Here is a 22,415-nt window from a genome sequence, read left to right on the forward strand (position 1 = left end):
ATCTTTACACTCAACTCAGACACAGTCAACCTTGATATTGCTCCGTGATCTCTCAATTCTCATAGCTTATTGCTTCCACTAACAAGAAATCCTGCATTCTCTTTATGTATTGAACTTTCATGGTTAAGTTTGCAAAATTGATCCATTATCATAGTTCCTGAATAACTAGGTTTTAAAAGTCTCTCAAAGTTTTTTGATTTTTTTTTCCCCTGGTATTTAAATAGGTTATTCCTCTTATCAAGAACTAGGGATTCCCAAAAAACAGATATCATCATGTAGACTGCATTGCCAGAAACACACAGGCCACACGTGAATATGTTCTCGGTCAACATACACATTCACTCAAGGGGCAAACCAATAAAGAGCCACACATACATACATATATGTGCAAATGTACAACTGACAGCAAACTACTTTAAATCCTAATGTCCTGAATATTCAAAATGAGCTGAGACAGCTCTGTGACATTTAGTATAAATGCTCCAGACTGTGATTCTCATGATGAAGCAGCCTCAAATCACATCTCGTGAGTTTCGTATTGCACAGCAGAGCACCATGCTGAATATCATGCCAAAGATCTGAAACAGAAAGAACCACTAGTTAGCAACTTTCAGGTGTCTTATTTGATAAAAAGCTTAGTAAACTGTGGAGGTGTCTAGCTCAAGTTAATAAATAATGATAACCAAGAGCACTGATTATAAATAGCATTTTCCCATGACCCTTAAGGATGCCTGTCAGGTAAGACTTGTATGTTAACCTTGCTTAAAGTGTATTAGTGTGCTATTATCGCTAAAAATGGTGAGTCTGTTTTAAGAAAGGGCTCTGTTTTTGGCTTGTAGAATAGTTCTTAGCAGTTATGAAAGATTGATACATTTCTGGTTTTAGAATTTTATATTTTATATTAATCTCAAACCTATCTTACTGATTCACAAAATTGTGTTCATAACAATTTCTTTTTATGTAAAGGTGCTTATGGTCTAAATTTCCTATTGTCAGAAAAGGACTTAATTTGTACAGCAGTGGCCACACATTAAACAGTGGAGGTTTTCTTCATTCTCAGTCCATTACTACGCAAATGATACATGACTGTTTAACTCAACAGTTTTACCAAAATCGAAGTAACTGAACTGAATATTCCCAACTTCTTCTACCTTTTGGACAGTTTTCTGAGAAGTCAAATACTTGAATGAAATCACTCTTCACTTCCATAGTTTGAAGAGAAGAATACCAGAAGATCTCAGTTGCTGCCCTGATAAGTCCATGACAGTCAGCCAGTGGAGCCCTGTCTGTGGGCACCTCTGCTATAAATGACTCTTTATGTTTGTAAAAATTGGTACCATGACTCTGATTCTCTCCTCAGTTTCATCATAAGCCAGTCTAGGATCTGTAAATGCTGCACGCATCAAGAATGATCAGTTGTTCCAGGAGGACAGGACAGATAGAAAGAAGTAGGGGCTTAACCAGGAATGGTTTCAAGTTTGTGACTGACAGAACTTGGCACCAGTGTGTGGCAGGAGAGACACCTAATGGGCATTCAGTTAAGTGATTATATTGTATAATACTTACCTTATTAAAAGGGAAAAGAACTAAAGAAGAAAATCTTGGGTACTGATTCAAGACAGCCAAATCAGGGCATTTATTTCCCCTTTACCATGGTATTGCAGGTTTGATGTGATCCTTACCTCATGCTGGGTGTAGTCTGAAGGGGCACCCTCTGAAAGATACTCCTTTACTGTCAGCCTGTTGCTGTCAGGAGTCAGGGCTGACTGCTTTCAGACTGTACAATTGTTGAGACTGCTTAATTGTTAGGACAATCTATCGGATATCTCTAGTATGAGGACAGTTTTTCAGACTGTTTCAGGACTGTCAGTGGGGAGCTACAGAGTCACAACCAGGTTAGAGCTGCAGCAGGTAGGGAGGGCCTGAGAGAGGTCCTTGGATTTGGAAGTCCTCAATGTAGTATTTCTAGCCACTGCCCCATCCTGAGCTTCAAACACAGAAAAAGAGAAAAGTGCTTGGGTGTCCCCTAAGAACCACTGATTTGTGGATTTCTTCAGCACCCTCACAGCCCTGTTTTCATGGTGGTCACTAGTTAATCTACAGAGAGACCAGAGTATAAGTTCTAATTTAGCATTAGCTATCCTTGCCCCACTTCTGGAAAATGGGGACCACATCTTCGTTGGCTTCTGACTTCAGTTTTGTCTCTCTCTGACATCCATCAACGTCATCTCTCCTCATCCATTCTGCACCACAGGTCCTTCTAGCCTTGAAGGCTCCTTTCTCCTTAAGGATGAGGCCTCTTAAAACCTTCAATTACATGGGCTTGTCAGCCCCTCCAGTTCTACCCTTGCCATTTCTGCCATACCCATATACGGCTACCAAGTCTTCCCATATCAATTTCTTTTCTAAGACAGGGACTCAAATAGCCTAGGCTGGCCTCAAAGTTGTTATGTTGTACCTTGAACTTCTGACCCTCCTGCCTCTATCTCCCAAGAGCTGGGACCTCAGATGTATGTAATTAGGTCCAGTGTATGTGGTCCTGAGAACCGAACCCAGGGTTTTGAGCATGGTAGGTAAGCACTCTAACAACTGAGCTCCATGTTCAGCCCCTTTCCTACACACTCTTCTTTTATACTTTTAAAGGACTGAGCCACTTATCGATGCTGGACACAGAATGCTTCACTCTGTTTCATATGACATTCTCTGCCTAGATTCTGAGTTTGTCCAGAACCAAATTATATAGAAAACTGATATTCACCGAATGCTAAACATTCCAGAGATTTTTATATAAATTAATTGGTAATAATAGGTTATACATAGCATTCCATTTGATCTTCATAATAGTCTTGGAGGGTGGTATGCTAAAAATTCACATTCCACAAAGGAAGAAATTGAAGCCTAGAGAAATCAAGGAACTTCCCTTCAATCACAGGGTTTGTAAGTAATGGAGCCAGGAGCTGAACCTAGTTCATGTGATGCCAGAGCTTTCCCTATGTTGCTTCTTTAAAGCACAGATGTTGAGAGTAACCTTAACCTTAATCACTTACCTAGGTTATGATTTGTGGGCTTAAAACTGGAATTGGAAGTTATTGCAATAAAATCAAAGTCATAATTAGTTTAATAATGAAACCTGTATAATATTTTATAGGACTACCATTGATGTATTTAATTAGCTTTATTTCAGAAGATGTACCATGAACCAGTGTCTTTACCCTTTATGAAAATTCATCTCGGGGCTGGAGAGATGGCTTAGCAATTAAGAATACTGGCTGCTCTTGCAGAGGACCTGGGTTTAATTCCCAGCACCACATGGTGGCTAACAAGCCCAGTTCCAGGGGATCCGACACCCACTTCTAGCTTCTGCAGGCACACATGTGGGCAAAACACTCACACTTTTAAAAAAATACTGCCATCTCTGACTTGAAGAGAAATAAATTGCCACTTAGAGGGCATAAAAGGTTAAGCTCTAGAACTTCTTACCGTGAGACCTGCAATTCCAATACCGACAATTCCGATGAGCTGAAGCTTAACACTAATTAAGGTTTCAATTTTGTCGATGCAATTCTGTTTGGAATAGAAAAAGCCAGCAATAAAAACAGATTGTGTGAATCATCCCTTCCCTTTTCGAGGATGGCTCTGTGAGTTAGTCCATGTCAGCTTCTGCTCATATGTAAACCATTTCTCTTGGGTGACATCATCCTGACAATGGTAAAGCAAAAATGTAGTTTTGGGGAAAACACAGTCCTCTGCTTTTGGTGAGATTTTCCTATTTGGGGCCAGTGGTCTGCTTCAGAGCCCGGTGATCTGGCTCCATGAAGCTGCTCTACGGGATCTAAGGCATTTGTGGCCTCTTCTTACTTTCACACAGAAAGACAAAGTATTTTTTCAAATAACCCCCTATTTTCATTTTGTCATTTACACTTTAAAATACATTCTATACACTTGGTCTAATTTACTATGCAAGGCAGGCATTACCTATTAAGAAACTAAAAAAGTCTATACAGCTTCAAATTAAACAAAAGAAAGCCGCAACTTAGGATAGCCATGTCTGGAGAGTTGGAAGACCACCGTCTCCTGTGGGCTGGGCTGGGGGTCCCTATCTGTGCCTCCTAAGAGACCTGTTGTACTGGTTAGTTTTTGTCAACTTGACACAACCTAGAGTCACGTGGGAAGAGGGAACCTCAGCTGAAGAATTGCCTGATCATATTGGCCTATGGTAAAATTGTGCAAGGGGCAGAGTAGATCATCTGTGACTGCTACTAGTTTTCCCAGCATTGAAAGCTTCTGTTTGGAGTTTTCCTGAGTAGAGACATACTTTTGACTCAACTGCATCCTTAGTCTGCTCAAATCTCCATTTCCCCCTGATACTCCATGTAAGTTACATGAAACCCTGACCACTCTCACGTCTCATTTTATAGGTATTGATTCACCAAACATTTCTTCAGCAACCACCTTGTGTCAGCCACTGGAATGGGTTGGGGGATGTTGAACAATCAGGCAAAGTTTCTTCTGCTCTTAGGAAGTTCAGTAAAGAGGATGCAGACTTACAGAAGAATTACAGTGCATTCTGGTACAAGCCAGGAACGCCCCTGTAGACAGCAGCTCCCTGACATACTGGCCAGAACAGGAGTCAACCTGCAGCACTTCCAGCATACCTTCCTTCACCTGGACTCCAAGGTGCTTGCTCCCTTTCTCAGTGCCAGGCACTGTCGAGGGAAGTGAGCCACAAAGGAACAACTATCCCCATGACTTCCCTTCCTTTCTTCAGAGCCCAAGAGGCATCCTCAGAGGAAATGTAGTCTGTGCTCTTTCTGGTCTCACCTCCGCTTGTCTCTGCAGGAAGCCTGCCAGTTGTCCTCTTTCCTTCCTATGCCTTCACCCTCTCTTTCTCCACTGACATTTCCACTCACTAAGTGACATGTTCAACATTTTCAGTCTAGAACAAACAACAATGCTCACACTGCTGTCTTCCTCTAGCCAGTCATCGCTCTTTCCATTCCGAGCTTCTTTTTGTGAAAAACAAACTACAAAACATGTATTGACTTTCCTTAGTCATAAAAGACTACATGGTTATTAAAATGTGGAAAAACAGATGTTAATAAAAAGAAAATAAGAAACATCTGTTCTCCTGCTAAAATAATTACCATTGTTGATGATTCTTACACATAAAACCATATCCATGCCCTCAGTTCATCTGTGTGCTCTAGAAACTTAGCATCAAGAAACTGGAAAAATACCTTATTTCACTAATATTTTTTGAAATTGTAATTCCTAGTGACTATAAACATACCATTATATGAAGGCATCATAGTATATTTAAACAATCCTCTACTGTCACATACTAAAGCAACATCTGGTTCTTATAAATAACACTGCAGTGAATACCACTGCATAATTTCCGTTTTTTCTCTTTTTGTGTGTGTATATGTATGTTTGCAGGCCAGAGGTCAACCTCAGATATCATCTCTTGGGAGCTGTTGATCTTGTCTTTTGAGACAAAGTCTCTCACTGGAACCTGGGTCTCACCAATTAGGTTAGGCTTGCTGGCCAGCAAGTCCCAGGGGTCACCTGTCTCTGCCTCCACAGCACTGGAATTTCAGGTATGCACCACTACATCTGTCTTTCTACGTGGGTACTGAGGACCAAACTCAGGTCCTTACACTTGCATGGCAAACACTTTATAGGATGAGCTTTCTCCCCAGCTCCTGACCACATTTTAGAATTCATTTCCCTTAGAATAATTTCTGAGAAGTAGAATTTTTAGATTAAAGGGCATGAACAAATATAACACTCTAAGGTTACATAATCACACCAATTTCTAAGACTATTGTGCCAATGTTTTGGAAATGTTCATTTCACATCATTCTTACCCAAACTGTGGTATTAGTAAGAGAGGAAAATAACTTGGCAAATTACACCAGTTAAACAATGGCATCTCTTCATTTAAAATTGCTATTAATTTTTTAATTTATTTTTAAATTTTATGTGTATGCGTGTATTGCCTGCATGTAGGTAAGTGCACCCATGTCGTGCAATGCCCACAGAAGACAGAAGAGGTCATCAGATCCCCTGGAACTGGAGTTACAGACAGTTGTTAGCTGCCATGCAGGTGCTGGGATTTGAACCTGGGTCTTCTGCAAGAACAACCAGTGTTCTTAACTGCTGAGCCATCTCTCCAGCCCCATAATTTTCTATTAAATTTAAGACTGCTTCTAATTGCCTGATTTTTGTGTGTTTAATAGCAATTTGGATTTGATCTTTTATGAACTCTCTTTTCAAGAACTTGACTCTAACTATAGAATTATTTCTTTGTAGAAGATGTGGCTGAGTTGTTATCACCTAAAGTTAGCTTTCACCAGGTCACCCTACCTCTGGCTTCTCCTAAGTGCCTTTCCCATGTTCTCAGGGCACCACACAGACTCTGCACTGTTTCAATTCCAGTGTTTACATCTCCTGTTAGACAGAATGTTCCTTATAGGTAGGAACCTTTTCTCAGTCCTCTTTGTCTCCACAGTACTTGACATAGGTAGAGTCAGGAAACACTGCGCCAACCTCCTCAGCAGCACTTCACTTGTGTCTGGCTACTACCTCCCAGTTCCCTCATTGGCTACTCCATTTCGGCTCAACCTTAAATAGTATTGTTCCTTAGGGTTCTATCACATTTGTCTTTTCTTCAAAATATCATGAGTTAAATTCATATCTACAACTTTAAGATTCCTTAAGTCATTGAAAGTCCAACATCTCTCCTAAGCCACATGCTAGATTTTCCAAATCACAGGGTTAACGACTCTGAATTGGGGCCTGGAGAGATGGCTCCGTGGTTAAAAGTGCTTGCTGCTCTTGCAGAGCACCTGAGTTCAGTTCTCAGTGTCCATGCCAGGAGGCTCACAACTGTCTATAACTCCAGCTCCAGGGGACCTGACACATCTGGCCTCCACAGGCAATTCTCATGTGTACATACCCCCTTATACACATAATTAAAAATAAATCTTTTTTCCTTTACAGCTTTAACATATTCAATAACAATTTCCAGAGCAAAGATATACCTCTTTCAAAAGTGACTATGAATTTTTAGGTTCACAGTTGAATTAATACAGTTATATAATATTGAACTGAGTATAAACCCTGTAAGACATAAAATTGAATGAGTTTTTAACCTTTAAAAAAGATCTCCATTTCATTTTAAAATATACTGTTTCCTATAGAAAGACTTATTTTTAATGCTACTAACACTTAGATGTTTGCACATGTGTCTTTAATCTCTATGTATCTGATTATTACTAGTCACAGTTGGTTACACTCAGATCCTTGGCACCTTTTTTAAGTGATAAAAAAAGAAAAGAAAACCCACTGGACCATTTTCTTCTCTCTATAATTGGCTTCCTCTCCCATATTCTGTAATTCAATGAATGACAAACACCATCTTCTGCACAAGTGAAGGAGCTGAAACCAGTAATGGATTCCCACCTTCTCTGATAACTATATGGTCATCAGGTACTGAAGATTTTTGCCTTCTCCTCTCCATTCCCAGATTGACCCAGTTAACCCCACTTGGGTGGCAAGGAACAGAGAAACCTTCTCAACTGGTCATCTCAAATCTAGGCTATTTACTGTCCATCAACCTTCCATATTACCATCATAGCACACTTGATAAAATACAAATCCTACCCTTTTTGTCACTCCTTAACTTAGCTGTGTGAAGACTGGACTCTTGGCTTCACAAGAATATCCAAGACCCTGTGTAGCTATTCCTCCAGATTCAAACAGTCCCTCCTGGAGAGAGGAAAGAGGCTCACCAGGCTCAAGAAAAACTCAAAGGAAACTTACCAGACTCAAAAAGCTCAGAAACTTATAAGACACTCAAGGCCCTTCCCCAAAGTTTCAACTAGCAAACAACTGCTGAGGGAGAGGAGACTTTTCTGTGGTGTAGCTGCCTGCAAGTTGCACAGGAGAATCTAGTAATGATTTCATGAATTGTTATTTATGCTGGGGTGTTATTTTTGGTGGTCCTGCTGCCCAGGTCACCCATACATATGACATCCATACATATAAATATATAAAACCCCTTATCCATACTCCTGTAAATAACTCCAGTAACTCATTGATTCTCCAGGCTGTACTTGGTGGAATTGTCCATGGTCTATAGTGGGGTGAACAGATAGAATCCCCAGGAGAAAGTAATGCAACAGCCCTTGAAGAATGGCTTTTTCTTCTTTGAATAATTATCTCTCATGAGCATCTCAGATTTTCTGCTTCTCCTCTAGGCTGGATTTATCGTACAACTGTCTTCCCAGATTGCCTCCATGCCTTTACCCTGTCCCCAGCCTGGAATGTCCCCATCTCTTCCGTTATTCATCCTTCAAGATTAATCCTGACAATCACAGCCTCCTTTTGGTCGTAGGTTAGTCTGCTGTCTGTGGCCTTCAATTAGCTCATGTGATGATAACGACTCCCGTGCAGGTATCTCCAGCCAGACATGTACACTGACCCAATGTATCCAATGGCAATTCACGACAAATTGAAACTTACTTCTCATTCCTTCACTGACAAATGCCTAAAAGCATCACTATCACTTCCATTTTCTAACATTTGCACCTTTCCCACGTTGTACGGTGCTTTCTGAAACCACTTCACTGAAGCTCTGTGACAGGTTACCAGAACCCTCCAAGCATCAACTCCAACAAAGGCTGTCCGGTCTCCATTTATTTGTTCTCTTCCTCCCTGACTCTGAGTAAACCATGTCCTCCCTGGGCTTCCCAGACACCAATCTGGACTCTCTGACTCTGACATCCCTTCCCAGTCTCTTGCTCAGGCTTCTTGTTCTCACCCGACCCTTTTAACAACAATGTCTGGTTCCTTACTTTGCACCTTTTCCCAGGTGTTCTCATTCACTCCTATGACCTCAGCTGCTACCGATGTGCTGAGATCCCTATTCCAGTGTCATCTTCAGACCTTAACGTCTGCTTCCTCACCTGCCTCCAGGACCGTTTCCTTTCACTGTATTCAGCTTTCAGTGTAGCACTTCTCTCTTCCCAGTCACCCAGGCAGGAATCTGGAAGCCTCAGCCTCCTCCCACAGGTCACCCTGTCCTGTGGATTTTACTTTCTGAGCATCTCTTGGATATCTCACTCTTCCTTCTTCCCTGCTGTGTGGGACTTGCTTTAGTACCTCATCCTCTCTTACCAGGTGACACAGATACCACCTAAATGTTGTCCCCTCCATGAGTCTCCAACTTCCCAGTCCACCCTGCAGCATGGCTGGCTTGAAGACTTTTTCTACAATGCAAAAGTGATTGTGCATCATTGTCTGCTGAAAGCAATGGCCTCCTCAAACCCACGGGTGTAAAATCATGCCTGCCTCTCCCAAAAATGCCACTCAGCACTCCCGCTGTGTCCTCTGCGCTCCCTAGAGCACTGGAGTGTTTCCCCAGCATGCACTTCTTCTTGCTGCTTTCTGGGCCTGGAAAGATCTCCCTTTGTCAAAACTGATATCCTTCCATATAAACCTTTGCTAATTCTGCCATGTCTTCATGGTACCCTGGACAGACTTCTTGCCCAGCACTGTAGCTATTGACTAATCTATGAATGTTGTATAGGACTGTCCTTTGACAGAGCAGACACCATCTTCCCGAGCTCAGCTGTGCCCACTTGCCAAAGACCATCACAGCTGGGGTTATTGACTGTTCATGCCCCTGCATGGAAAGGAGGGGTAGAGACAGTCAGGGGACCCTCACCTGAGAGTCCAGCCATACCTCCCGACCAACCTGCGATGAGTAATTCATCTCTAATTGTAAGTGGCCTAAGGGAGGGACTAGGGTGCATAGACTGGGGAAGATTAGGGAAGGGCCCCTCTACCATTTTGTGTGACATTGTCCATACTTAGGTGAAGACTTTCCAGTGCAGCCTTCAGGTGGGGAGCACTCACACTCCTATAACTAAACTCTCACTCACTCCTCTGTAAGTAAGCCCAATAAACTCATTGGTTTCCCAGAGTGCATCTTGGTGGACTAATACCTTGGTTTATTGTTGGGATCAATGGAGTAGGACACTGGAGGTGGTGGACAAGGAGGAGGTGGTGAACACTGTTTACATTCCTGTCTCCAGAAGGAATTTTAGCAACAATGGAGGTATGGAGGGCAAGGACCATGTCTTTTTCTCTTCTGCTGGCAGAATATCTGACACAGCCCTTAAACTCACCAGTGCTATGACTCCCCTGGAAAGATGTGGGGCACACAAGCCTCTGGCCTTGGTGAGCTCAATTAATACCATAAGCATGTGGCATCAACACAGGCAAATGAGCCTCCCAGCATTTCCTGGGGGTACAAGAAGACTGTGACTTAGCACAACTGCTTATTTTACATGGCATGAACTGAGGCTGGCCCAGGATCCACTGTGGACCACCTCCTAGAGCCCTGGGAAGGTAGGACCTGAACCTCCCTGCCTCCACCTAAACAGTAAAACCATCTCATGCTGGTGAGGGGGTGACCCCTGGAGGGGGGTGATCCCTGGAAGAAGCAGCTTACCTTGTGGCCTAGAAGCTCCTTTGGGCATGTGGGTTGGACCTGTTCAGAACTTTCTTTTCCACAGCACTGAAACTAGAGAGTGAGAAGAGACGTTAGGGCATGGGAGGCAGAAGCATTGGCTCCAAGTCTGGGCATCACAGCTAACTGGCAGTGCCAAGGCAGCAACACAGTTCTGAGGTCCAAACTGCTATTTCTGGAAAATGAATGAAGAAAGAATCACAAAACCACGCTACCAAACCAAGAGCATGATTTCCCTAAAGCTGCCTAAGTTTTATGATAGGAAGTGACTCAAGGCAACCCAAACAAGGCTACTTGACAGTGTCTACATAAAGTGCTACTTTAGAGACAGGAGTGGGGCCTCAATCAAATGCTTTCCTTCGGACTGGAAGTCTGAAAACCTGCTGAGACACTAAAGCTTTATGAGATGTGAGAAGAGCTCCTAAGTGTGGACTATCTGAGGAAGAAGAGAAGTAGCCACAGAAAACCCCAGTGCCAGAATAGCAGGCAGGAGGACTAGCTGGCAAACAGGTGCTCTGCCTCAGGGCTGGCCGCTTAAGACAAAGGAATCTGTGTGCTGCTTGCTGTCTGGGGAACTTCCAAGACTCTCATCATAAAGAACCAGGTACATAGAAACACCTGGCCCAGAAGGTCATAGCTGCTTCTCCAAATCACACTCTTCAAGAAAACAGAACAATGCTGGCCTGGCTTTATAAGCCTTCCTTGATTAACTATGTAGCTCTAAGCCCTCCACTGACAGCACATGCCCATGGAGCATTCCAGAAGGGACTATAGTTGTTTCCTGCAACTCTTCATTTTACAAATGAATGAGCTGAGTGGGTATGGCAGAGGCCACCAAGCTTGCTCAAAGTCACAACACTGCTGGGAGGTGAGGCTGCAGTCAGGAATTAGCCTTGCTGGCTTGAAGGCCGGTGCTTGCTCCTCTCACACCACAGTGTCACTTCTGACATGTGTTTGGGTGGTTTTCTCAGTGTTCTTCCTCATGTTCTTTGGTCTCTTTTGGGCACACGCCCTGACTTCCTTTTATGAACTCTGTGGTAGACTTCATTCTAGGTGAGGGTTCTACATAGAACACAAACTATGGCTCTCAGCAGAGCAAAAAATGAGGCTGCTGCCGCCCTTTATTGCGTTCGTTTTATTTTTAATTTAGGTGATTGAAGAGAACCTGGCTCACATGATTGTTAGAAGATGTGATGTCAGGGAAGAAGTAAAGTTACTCACTGCTGAGTGGAAGGTGACAAGAGTCCCATTTCCCTGTCCCCTGTCTTTAAGGTAATCACTGTACGCCTCTTCATACATGGTCTGTACATGTCGTATAGCCTGAAAAAAAAAATACCAGAAATACAGAAGGCACAGTGAACGCACAGTTTCAAACATTTTCTTTTTAGCAAGGAAAATCCCCTCCTCCATGACATTCAAGAATACTGCTTTTCCACACAACTTGTCTGCATTTTAAGATGATTCTGTACATAAGTAGATCACGGATTCTAGAGTTCCTAAGACACTTTTGAGGACAGAAGGATAAATAGTCTAAGAATGGTTTTCCTTGATTAGAGCAATCTCTTGGAGGTTTCTAAACTGTCAGGCTTCATTATCAACTGGACCCCAATTCCTGGGCCCCATCCACGAGCTCCTGGTGAGCTGTTGGGACAGAATCTGTAAAAGCATGGGACCCTGCCAGCTAAAAGGACTTAAGGTGCTCTCTGCCAAGGAAGGCTTTTTGCATTCAAATATCACATAGAGCTTCAAGAATATTTTCTCTAGTACAAAGACATATGACCCTCAAATCCACAGACATTTCAAAGGTCTTAGGTTTCATCTCTATAATGAGTGAAACTGATGTTAACCTATGAATACAACTAGACACATTAGGATAATTTCAGAGGAGAGACATTTACTCGTTTTTCATGTTTACTGTGTCTGTAAACACAGTATTGACAGCACATGAATGAACTGGAAATACAGTCCTCTTAAAGACTCACGTTTCCTTCTTTTCCATTTCCTTCTTCCTTGTCTCACAGTGTGTTTACTCTTCTAAAAGGTGGCATCCCCTGTGGGCTCTTAATAACCTGTCTAGACACTAGGTGTTGCCACTTTCATGCAGTAGGTGAAGTTTAACTTTTCACATCTGTGTGGCTCCTGTCCAGGCCAAGCCTTCAGGACAAGTGACAGTCGGAGGGATGAGAAAACAGGTTCTTCCCAATCCTTTGTTCTTGTGTTTTTTTTCAAAATTTTTATTTACTTACTTATTTTTATATTATGTGTATGAGAGTTACGCCTGAGTGAGTGCAAGAGCACCCATGTCATGCAGTGCCTGTGGAGGACAGAGAGGCTGTCGGATCCCCTGAAACTGGAGTTACAGACAGTTGTTAGCTGCCATGTGGGTGCTGGGATTCGAACCTGGGTCTTCTGCAAGAACAGCCAGTGCTCTTAACTGATGAGCCATCTCTCCATCCCCTTGTTTGTAAGATAATACCTGCTTCATTTCTAACTAGAGATCATATTAAACTAGATATCCTTCAAAAATCACAGACCAGTTTATAAATCTAATAGAAGCTCTACATTGTCATATATATACATTGTCTGTTCTGTACAATACTAGGTTAAAGTTCTACTTAAACTATAATTTGGAGGGTGATTCTGTTTCTTAATAACATTTTCAGGATGACTATTCTATATCCTTTGCCATAAAGAAAACTTAACTACCACAAGAAAACACTATGAGCAAATTACTTACTACATCCTTGCCTATAAAAGCAAATACTCCGGTGGTTACTTCAGCAGCAAATATCACCAGTAGGCAGGTAAAAAACTGTTGAGAGAAAACACTAATTTCATTAATTTAATACCTTTCCAATTTATTTAGCCTCTTTGAATCTAGTTCCATTGGCAAGGCACTAGGCATGCTATAAGTTTTCTGGAATAGGAAGGATTTACCCCTTCATCTCCTCAGCAACAGCCGAGGCACTTTTGTGTGGTTTGTTTGTTTGCTCTTTCATTCACTAATTGTTTATTGAGCATCTGTTCTGTGCCAGGCACTGTCCTTTGGGCTGGTTATCCAATAGTGAGCAAGAGTCCAATGTCTCTGCTATCATAAATCTTATATTGGGCAAGGAAGATTATAAAAAATGAGTAAAGGATTTAGAAATGAATAAAGGAATTTTAGAAAGTCATATAATCTCATAGTACATGGCATTAATATGATCAATAAATACTGATGACCAAAGAAGTCTGTAGAGGAAACAGTCAGAGATAGAAAGTTGCCAGTGGGCCCTGGGCTTGGGGAAGTGGATGACATGGGCCTTGTGGTCCAGAATGTTTCTCTGAGAAGAGGGAGAGAGGAGTGTGTGTGTGTGTGTGTGTGTGTGTGTGTGTGTGTGTGTTCCTTCTGGATAGACTCCTGTCCAGGTCTTTGCTCTGGTCAAACTCAGCTCTGTGATAAACAAGACAGAGGTGTTCGGCTTTACTGGGTGAAGAAACAAGACTGATATTCACACAGCCCCAGATCAGAAGCAGCAAGCAGGGATGAAAAACCACAGACTGTGATGGTCACTGGGGATGACTGGGAGATGGCGATGGTGGCTGCCTCAGAACCCTGCTTCAGGCTCCCTGGGGAGAAATACAAAACTCCTTCTCTTCTGCCCCTCTCCTCCCTTAGGCTTTACAGCATTGGCTGGAGAGGAGGTAACAGAAAGTATTCGAATTTTTTTTTTTTTAAACAGAGGCTGCTGGTTAAAATAACTCACTAGAGGGATGTTTGGCTGTTATTGATCTTAACCAGAAATCGGTTCTGTGTGGATAATAGCACTTCCCTGGCTATGGAAGTCTTTCAGCTGCCTCCTCCACAGTGAAATATTTTTTAAAGAACAATCACAATCACCCTGTACAATTCTGAGGCACTTTTCCTCCCCAAACATCTTTACACTGATGACGTCATTGTTTTCACATTTCCATATGGGACAGAGACAAAGATAATATTATTCTCATGCAGGAGATGGAGAAACCAGAGATCAGGGAGAGGGGGTCAGTGCCAAAGCTTCAAGGTCTAGAGGAGCTAGCACTGTGAACCAGTCCTCCCGAATGACTCCCTCCAGGCCAGTATGCCCACCCCCTGAACCCGACTTACTGATCCGAGAACACACTGTGACTCCCGCATGGCTCCACAGCACCCGAAGAACCCCACGGCCATCATCAGGGCCCCGGCTCCAACCAGTACATAGAGCCCTGCAGATGAGAGACCTTTCAGAGCCCAACCAAGCATGGCCAACCAAGGACTCCATAGCTAGTCCAGGAGACAACAGCCTTGCCTCCCACACAGCTGGACTCTGGCTCTGAGCACTGCAGACATTCTGCTGTCAGTAATGTAATGGTGACACTTGCTGTGTGTGTGTGTTCCTTCTGGACAGACTCCTGTCCAGGTCTTTGCTCTGGTCAAACTCAGCTCTGTGAGAAACAAGACAGAGGTGACTGGCTAATCACTTCATACACATGGACTCACTCAGCCTGCACAGCCCTACCTATAAGGTAGGTGCTACTATTATCACTAATGAATACATTAGGAAACTGAATCTGAAGGAATCCAAGCAACAGCCAGAGAGAGGCAGAAACCACCTCTGCCCATCCCTCAGAACTGTTGCAATCATTGGTCACCACATGTTGTCTAATGCCCGCGCACCACATCTCGGATATCTACACCTCTATGAGGAGGAGCACCATCCCTGCACAAGGCCAATGGCACTGGGTCCGGGGTGATGAGGAGCAGAGCTAGGACACAAACCCAAGCCTTCTCCTGAGCCCCTGGGGACTCTTGTCCTCTGGACTTAGTGGGTGTCTCCATCATTGAGAGGCCTGGGCCATGTGTTTGAAAAGGAAGAGTAGCTGGCATGTTACAGGAAGAAGGTGAAACAGAGTGGGGCTTTGGACTAAGGATACGAGCCTAGGGCACAGCAACAAGGCATCAGTTTTGGATGAATTTTCTCCTTTAGAGAGCAACACAGTAGATACTGTACACACAGGAGACTGTGTTACAAGAAAACAGCCAATGATGACAGGAGATAAGGAATAGACACCCACAACAGTAATAGCATCCTGTTCTAGCCAACAGAGCTAACGGTCCCTCTGACAATCGTAATACATTAGCTACATGTGTGATAGGCTTGCTTTGCCAGGCTCTGTTGCAAGTACCTAGTGTATGTTTTAGAGTAGCCTTTATGCAGCCATGAAGTCTTGAGGTACATTCCTACCATTCTTAGAACTGGGCCCAAGAAGGTCAAGTGATTAGCTCAAGATCACAGAGTTGTCCTGGTGAAGCCATCCTGTAAAGCTAGCAACAGCTGCGGTTTTACTTTTGGTGGAGACTTCACCTCTAAGTCAAGCCCCAAAAGAGTTTCCTCACAGAGAAAAAGGACCAAAGGCAATGGGCTGGTTCTACTTGGCCAAACCTTCCTGACTTCCTTCTCTGATCCTGAGATAAGACAGAACACAATGCTAGGGCTGGCACTTGACTCATTAGGAGTCAGGCTAATAGTCTCTATTTTCTCTTTTGCATTTTAGTCAGATGAGTCACCTGGAAACCATTCCCATTCACCGGAAGTGGGGGACTGGGGTCCCACCCCTGTGGGGAACCCCTGAGTGTGGCATTCAGGCACTTCCTGGGGCTCCTCTGGGCTGCTCACAGCGGTTTGTGGGCAGGTCTATCTTCGAACAGACCTAGATGGGGCTGCAGGCTAGCTGCCCTGCTTCCTGTGCCGCCCAGCCCAGGGTCCTTTTGGGGGAAAGAGGAGGGGTTGGCTTTGCAGTCCCAGGGACCCACACATTTCCTGCTGTTCTAGCCCTATCACTTCCTCCTGCTCCTCTGTTTCTAAGAGGATCATTTCATGGAGAGTTGATATGGTTAAAAGAGAATTGGTACCATATTAAAAATACTATTTGTTGGCTCCACTGCCTAAACACCTAACTGTTTTAATGTCTCCACTTTTCAAAGCTCTTTCATTTCCATCATCTCCTTGGCTCCTCAAAGCAACCTGATTAGATAAAGAGACTATCCCTGCTGTTTTACAGGCAATCAGAGGCAAGATGACTGCAGGCCTAGAAATCCCGATTTCCACCCTGTACTCCTCATGAAACAGAACCTGAATAAGAGGCAGCAGCAGCAACATCTTGTTCAGCTTCATCCCAGAATGCCTCAGGGGCATGCCATCTGACGGACATCCGCGTCTTCCAGTGGTACAGTGTGCAAATGCTGTTGGAGTCACAACAAGTACAGCCCCTTAAATGCTCACCTCTCCCACATTCCAGCCACCTGGCAATCACTATGGTCTGACTAGCCCTGCTCTTGTGTGCCTTATACATTTGGGGCTTCTACAAACCTTATTTCACCCTATCTAGAATAGACAACACAAGGCATAATTCTCAGTCAGTGTTCACTGGATAAAGGGAGGAAACTAGACTCAAAGTTCCAGACTGGCTAACTTATCGCTCTAAGCATCTGTGCTTAGAGATACATGCTCAGATTCTATGCTGTGAACATGCACCAAACCAGCAAAGAGCTGTGCTCCCCAAGGTCAGCCAGATGGAATAGGGGCTTCACCCTGAGATCTGGAACACAGGAAAGAAGGGTGTTGCTGAGGAGTCTGGGGCCTACTGTGTAGAGAGGCCCAGAGAACTGAGGATATACTGTCTCCCCAGTAGGCACAGTCAACTCTGTCTAGCAACAGTCCTTGCATTTCTGAAACAATGGTTTATCCTAGAAAATGTGCTCACTTGAATAATATTCTACGCTTGGGTTCTCAGAATTCCAGTAGCTTATGCACAAAGACCCTAAGTATCCTAGCAGCTTCTGTTTCTGAGGCCACTCCCTAGCAAACTTCTGTTTGATGCTACTATAGTTCCAGCTTCCAAATTAGACTGTGGAGCTGGAGAGAACCACAGGAAGCTGCAAATTCCTTGGGCCTACTGAATCCTGTTCCAAATCTGGCTGTAAGACCTGGTATACCCCAAGATCATGTGTGGCTTCCAAGGATACCTTATCTATTGTATGGTCTTCCCCTCCAAAAGAGTTCCTGGATGTGGATGAATAAATAAACTTGTAGCCACATTTTAATTCCAAGATGGCTGCAGTAGAGGTCTCTTTCCCCACAGCAGTACGTGGGACAGATATGTGACCTACTTAACAAATGACTCATGTTCTCTAAGTCCTATTTTCCTTGATTTGAAAAAAGAAAACTCTTTGAATTTGCATTTTTATCATTAATGAGTGGCTGGGCTTTGTGATGCCACTGGTAGCTACCAACAACAGCCTGTCCCAGGGCTCCTTCTTCCCTGACAATCCCATCTCTCCTTTCTTAGATCTCAAGTCTTCTAGTAAATTAAGTAGCATCATTTCAGTTAGCAAATAAATGGAAGAATGTATTAAAGGCCAGTTGGCATAAGCTCATCTAAAAATATCTCCCCTTGGTTGGGGATGGATATATTGGCACGCTCACCAACTCTGGTGATTTTGGCAGCAGATGGTCTTATGTAACCTGCTAATGATCATTTTTCATCTACAAATTTTTTGTTTCTGCAGAAAGGGTCTCCTTCCCAGCTTTCTCCAAATACTCATAATTACAGTCATCATTCAATATCCATGGGAATCGGTCCCAGGACCCCTAACATATCCAAATCAGTGGATGCACAAGCCCCTCATATGAAACGGCAACATGTCTAGATATAACCAACATATATCCCTCAGTACACTTTAAATCATCCCTAGATTACTCACAATATCTAACATAATGCAAATGGTCTATAGTTGTCAGACTTATTTAGGGAATAATGACAAAAATATCTGTACACGTTCAATATAATGTTTAAGTTCAATACAGTTGCTTAAATTTGTAGATGCTGAACCAATGCATGTAAACCCACCAGTTCTAAAGGTCAGCTCTATTTAAGTGTCTAGAATGTTATATGTGATGCTCTTTAAATAGCAGCAGCAGCTATTCATTAGCCAGAGTATTCTAGGTATTTCATATATCTCATTCAACATCACTGGTAGAAAGTACCACTTCCTGACAGTTTAGCCTGCTCGGGGTAGTACCTGTACTATACACTTGACACACATGATCTCAAGAACCTGCTGGCTAAGAAGGTCGATGGTATCAACTAGTCTCTAACCAAGATTCAGCAGTACCCAAACCGCTCTTCTATCTCCTTTTCCTGTCTTCCCCCATCAGCATCTCCTCAGTACATCACTAGCAAGGGCTGGTATTCCCTCTTGGCTCTCTGCACAGCTGGCATTGCACTTACACATGTTCAGAGTTCACGGCTGAAGAATCAGTGATATGAAAATGAAGGCTGTACAGTTAGTAAGGGGTAAAGCTTGGATGGAGCCAAAGCACACACCCTGAAATCCCGTGCTACATTTTCAGTAGAAACTCAGAAGAATGGTGGCTTTCTTAGCTAGAAATCTGCTCACTCACACGTGGTAAGAGAGTTTTCCTTGAGAAAAGTTCCTAAGATGTCTAAAATTGCTGACTGTTGAGTTTGTCCTCTGAAAGAACAGGGCTGGGATCCAAAATTTAGACCTGCCTAGATTGGCTGTCGATAAGTCTTCTTCTCCTTCAGAGTTGCCATCTGCAATATGGGAATGATTACTCTAACTTCTTGTAGAAATGCTTCGGAGAAACTGTTCAGACATGGTAAGCTATAGCCCCTCTCTGTTATCCAACTCCCATGGAGTCAGGTAACTGAAAACTAAGAAGTTAAGAAGTATTACCAGAGTGAGTCAGAGTGTTTAAAAAGGCAAGCCAGCTCCTGAATGTTCAGCAACAGAATACTTTCCTTGCATACAACCTCTAGCTACAGTCAAAGCCAGGCTCTGGGACTCTGAATTCAACAGAGAGAGACAGCTGCAGCCAGGCTGTGACTCTGGGGAGCCAAGTGGCTCTTGTTTGTGTGGGCATCCTCCAATGGAGAAACCTGCTCATATCCTCTGCTAACAGACATGAGCTCATGCCCTCCAGCTCATGCTGCAGCTCCACAGGGCAGAGGTGACTGCTTCCCACTCTGAGATCCTAGAAGGAAGACCCTGGGGCATCTGCACATCCAAAATGCAGGGAGGGACTGTCACAGGAAATCAGATGGGCAGGTTGCTAAAATTTGGAAGAAGGAAGGGCTTTTCCCAAGATTTTTTTGAAGGAGACCAGAGTGGAGAAAGTCTAGGAAACCTCAAATAACCCAAGTCCTTTTATTGCCAGATCTACAGTTGCAAGCCTCTCCCTCCCTTACCTTAGCAACCAAGGGATAGCAAGACCCTGGTTCAGCCTCCAGGCCTTGGCCTGGGCCCAGGGGGACAGCAGCGGAGGCAGCAGGCTACCTACCTACCGGTCTGACTACTCTCTTTCCCTGTCCTCATTTCCCACAGCTGTGCCTTCCTGCTTTGGCTAGTGGTCTGGCTTGGAGTTCAGGTACAGAGCTGTACCACAGAGAGAAACTCCATTGCCAAAGAGGGAGAACCAGAGATGCAGAAATGAAAGTGTTCCTGCAAAGACAGGGCAATTCCCCCTACCCAGGAGCAGGGGCACTACAATGTGCCTTACTGGGGTTTTTCTCACTTTAGGCTGGGTGGAACCTCATCTTCCAGTTCCCCTTCCCTTCTCCGTGATCCTCTTCCTCATCTTCCCAAGTAGCTGGGACTATAGGCAGGTACCTCTGTAGCTGGCTGTGGCTTCACTTCTTTAAGAACCACTTGAATGTGTTAAGCCTGTTTAGGACAGTCTTTAAACAAAGGGATGATGGATATGAGATGATGGTTTTGAAACCTATTCTAGAAAAAAAAAATACACAGATCAGTTGGGCATAGTGGCCTGCACCTGTAATCTCAGCAGTTTAGAGGTAGAGGCAGAAGAACCAGGAGTTCAAGGTCATCCTCAGCTACATGTTGAGTTCCAGGCCAGGCTGGGCTATATGACACCCTGCCTCAAAAAGCCAAAAAGCCAAACCAAACAAACATCTCCTACCCCGAGAACAGATCAGTGAGGTAAGAGGCCTCCCCTGCAGCAGAAGGGAGCGGGTGGTCCTGTGAGGCTAAAGATGGATGTTGTCCCCAGAGCAGCTCTCTCTGTGTTGTTTGAAATGAAATGCAGGTAGCAATTTCACATATACAGATTGGGTTCAACCTAAAAATGTCTCATGGTGATTTGTTAATTCAGAAAAATTGAAAAAATTTCCGCAGGTGAAAGTGAACTCCCTCTTATGTTGGTATTTAGCTACTGTGACCAAAAAAAAAAGAATTGGGTGTTTACCAATCCAAAGGCTTCCTGTTGAGAAGGAAGGTGACCCACAGGGATCTACACAAACATCCCTGGCTTGTTTCCTCAGCCTCAGCCAAGCTCAAGCAGGACACAAACAGCTCCAGACACAAGGCATGAGTTTTCATGTCATATTTGTATGGATATTTCTGTCAGGACTCTTTCTCTGATGGCAGATCACAGAAACCTGCTCAAGCCGATGTGAGTGTAACAGGTATTTGGTGAGTCACATGACTAAAAGGCCAAGGCTCATTTTAGGCTCTCAAATAATCTGGCTAGAATCCAGCCTGTGCCATCATGGCTCAGCTTCTTTTGGGAACATGCTTAGGCAGGCTTCTTCCCCACCATGATAAAATGGCTACTAGCAGCCTAACTCCAGTAGAAGAACATGCTAATTCAATTCCAACAATCCATGTGTAGTCCCAGCCTAAATTTAGTGCCTATCTCAAACCACTCATGCAGATTTGTTAGCATAAGCTTCATACCCACCACAGAGCTTGAAGTGCGTTAGTGCTCTCAAGCCAAGTGGATTGAAAATGAGTGTGTTTTGGTTACCTAACAGAATAAAAGAAGTGCAATGACAGGCCACTAAATTCTTCCATTGCTGGCGCTGTGGGACATGGATTTGGGTTTACCCACCCTTACTTCCTCAGCCACATCTTCGCTATGTCAGCTCACAGTGACTTCGCTATGTCAGCTCACAGTGACTTCGCTATGTCAGCTCACAGCTCATGGGTGGTCAGTGCTCAAAAGCTGGGGAACTGGGTTCTTATAGAAACTTAGCACCAGGCACAAGAAGAAAACTAAGGGTCAAGAATTAGAGAGCCAGACATAGTATTTCTCCTCTGGGCCAGGGCTGGCTTAGGCATAGATGTATAATACAGTTTTTTTCCCCCCTCTGGCCAATAGGCTACAAGAGGAAAAATAGGTTTGTTGGGAGACTTCTGAAAAACAGTATGTGAAGTAAACCTTCCTTTTATTTTCCCTTTGGATGCTGCAATGTGAGGCCAAAATCCAGGAGCCACCATAGCTATTTCAGAATTACTAGGGGAGAGAGAGATCTGAGGATGTGCTGAGGAGGGCAGAGCAGAGAGAAGAACCAGTTCCTTGAAGACTGTTGAGCTCTGAACTCATTCTGGAAACTCCCGATCTTTAGACTTCTCTTACCACATTTCATCAATTTTGAGAGTTTAAAAAATATGGATATATGTTGTCTGAAATTAGGATGTGTCTTTTATGATATGTCGCAATTAAATTGACAGTGTTTTCCTTTTCTTAATAGAATCTAAAATAATTGGGTGTTTACCAAGTGCTGCACCTAATAGTTCATGAAATGTCCTTATCGCTATCCATGTCCTGTAAGCTCTTTCTTTCTTTCTTTCTTTCTTTCTTTCTTTCTTTCTTTCTTTCTTTCTTTTTCTTTCTTTCTTTCTTTCTTTCTTTTTCTTCCTTCCTTTCTCTCTCTCTGTCTCTGTCTCTGTCTCTGTCTCTGTCTCTCTCTCTCCCCCTCCCTCCCCCCTCCCTTTCTTTCATTTTCCTTCCTTCTTTCCTTTTCTTTCTGACGAAACTCCATACTGATTTCT

General features: G+C 43.5%; 1 protein-coding gene across 2 annotated transcripts in view; it reads right to left on the reverse strand.

The window, feature by feature from the left end:
* Positions 1 to 206: 206 nt before the first annotated feature.
* The window catches only part of Tspan2 (tetraspanin 2), a 41,091-nt gene continuing 18,882 nt past the window's right edge, over positions 207 to 22,415 (reverse strand). Inside the window, exons 3-8 of one of the 2 annotated variants that reach the window (XM_008834014.3) lie at positions 14,667 to 14,764; positions 13,278 to 13,352; positions 11,762 to 11,860; positions 10,523 to 10,594; positions 3,481 to 3,564; positions 207 to 578 (exon numbers count right to left, since the gene is read on the reverse strand). In XM_008834014.3, the coding sequence (XP_008832236.1) occupies positions 513 to 578; positions 3,481 to 3,564; positions 10,523 to 10,594; positions 11,762 to 11,860; positions 13,278 to 13,352; positions 14,667 to 14,764 (494 nt within the window). In that variant the 3' untranslated portion in view covers positions 207 to 512. The remainder of the gene's footprint in view (positions 579 to 3,480; positions 3,565 to 10,522; positions 10,595 to 11,761; positions 11,861 to 13,277; positions 13,353 to 14,666; positions 14,765 to 22,415) is intronic. The other variant, XM_017798398.2, reaches the window with a different exon arrangement.

Source organism: Nannospalax galili, unplaced genomic scaffold (genome assembly GCF_000622305.1).
Source record: "Nannospalax galili isolate Female #2095 unplaced genomic scaffold, S.galili_v1.0 scaffold475, whole genome shotgun sequence".
NCBI classification, from domain to species: Eukaryota; Metazoa; Chordata; class Mammalia; order Rodentia; family Spalacidae; genus Nannospalax; species Nannospalax galili.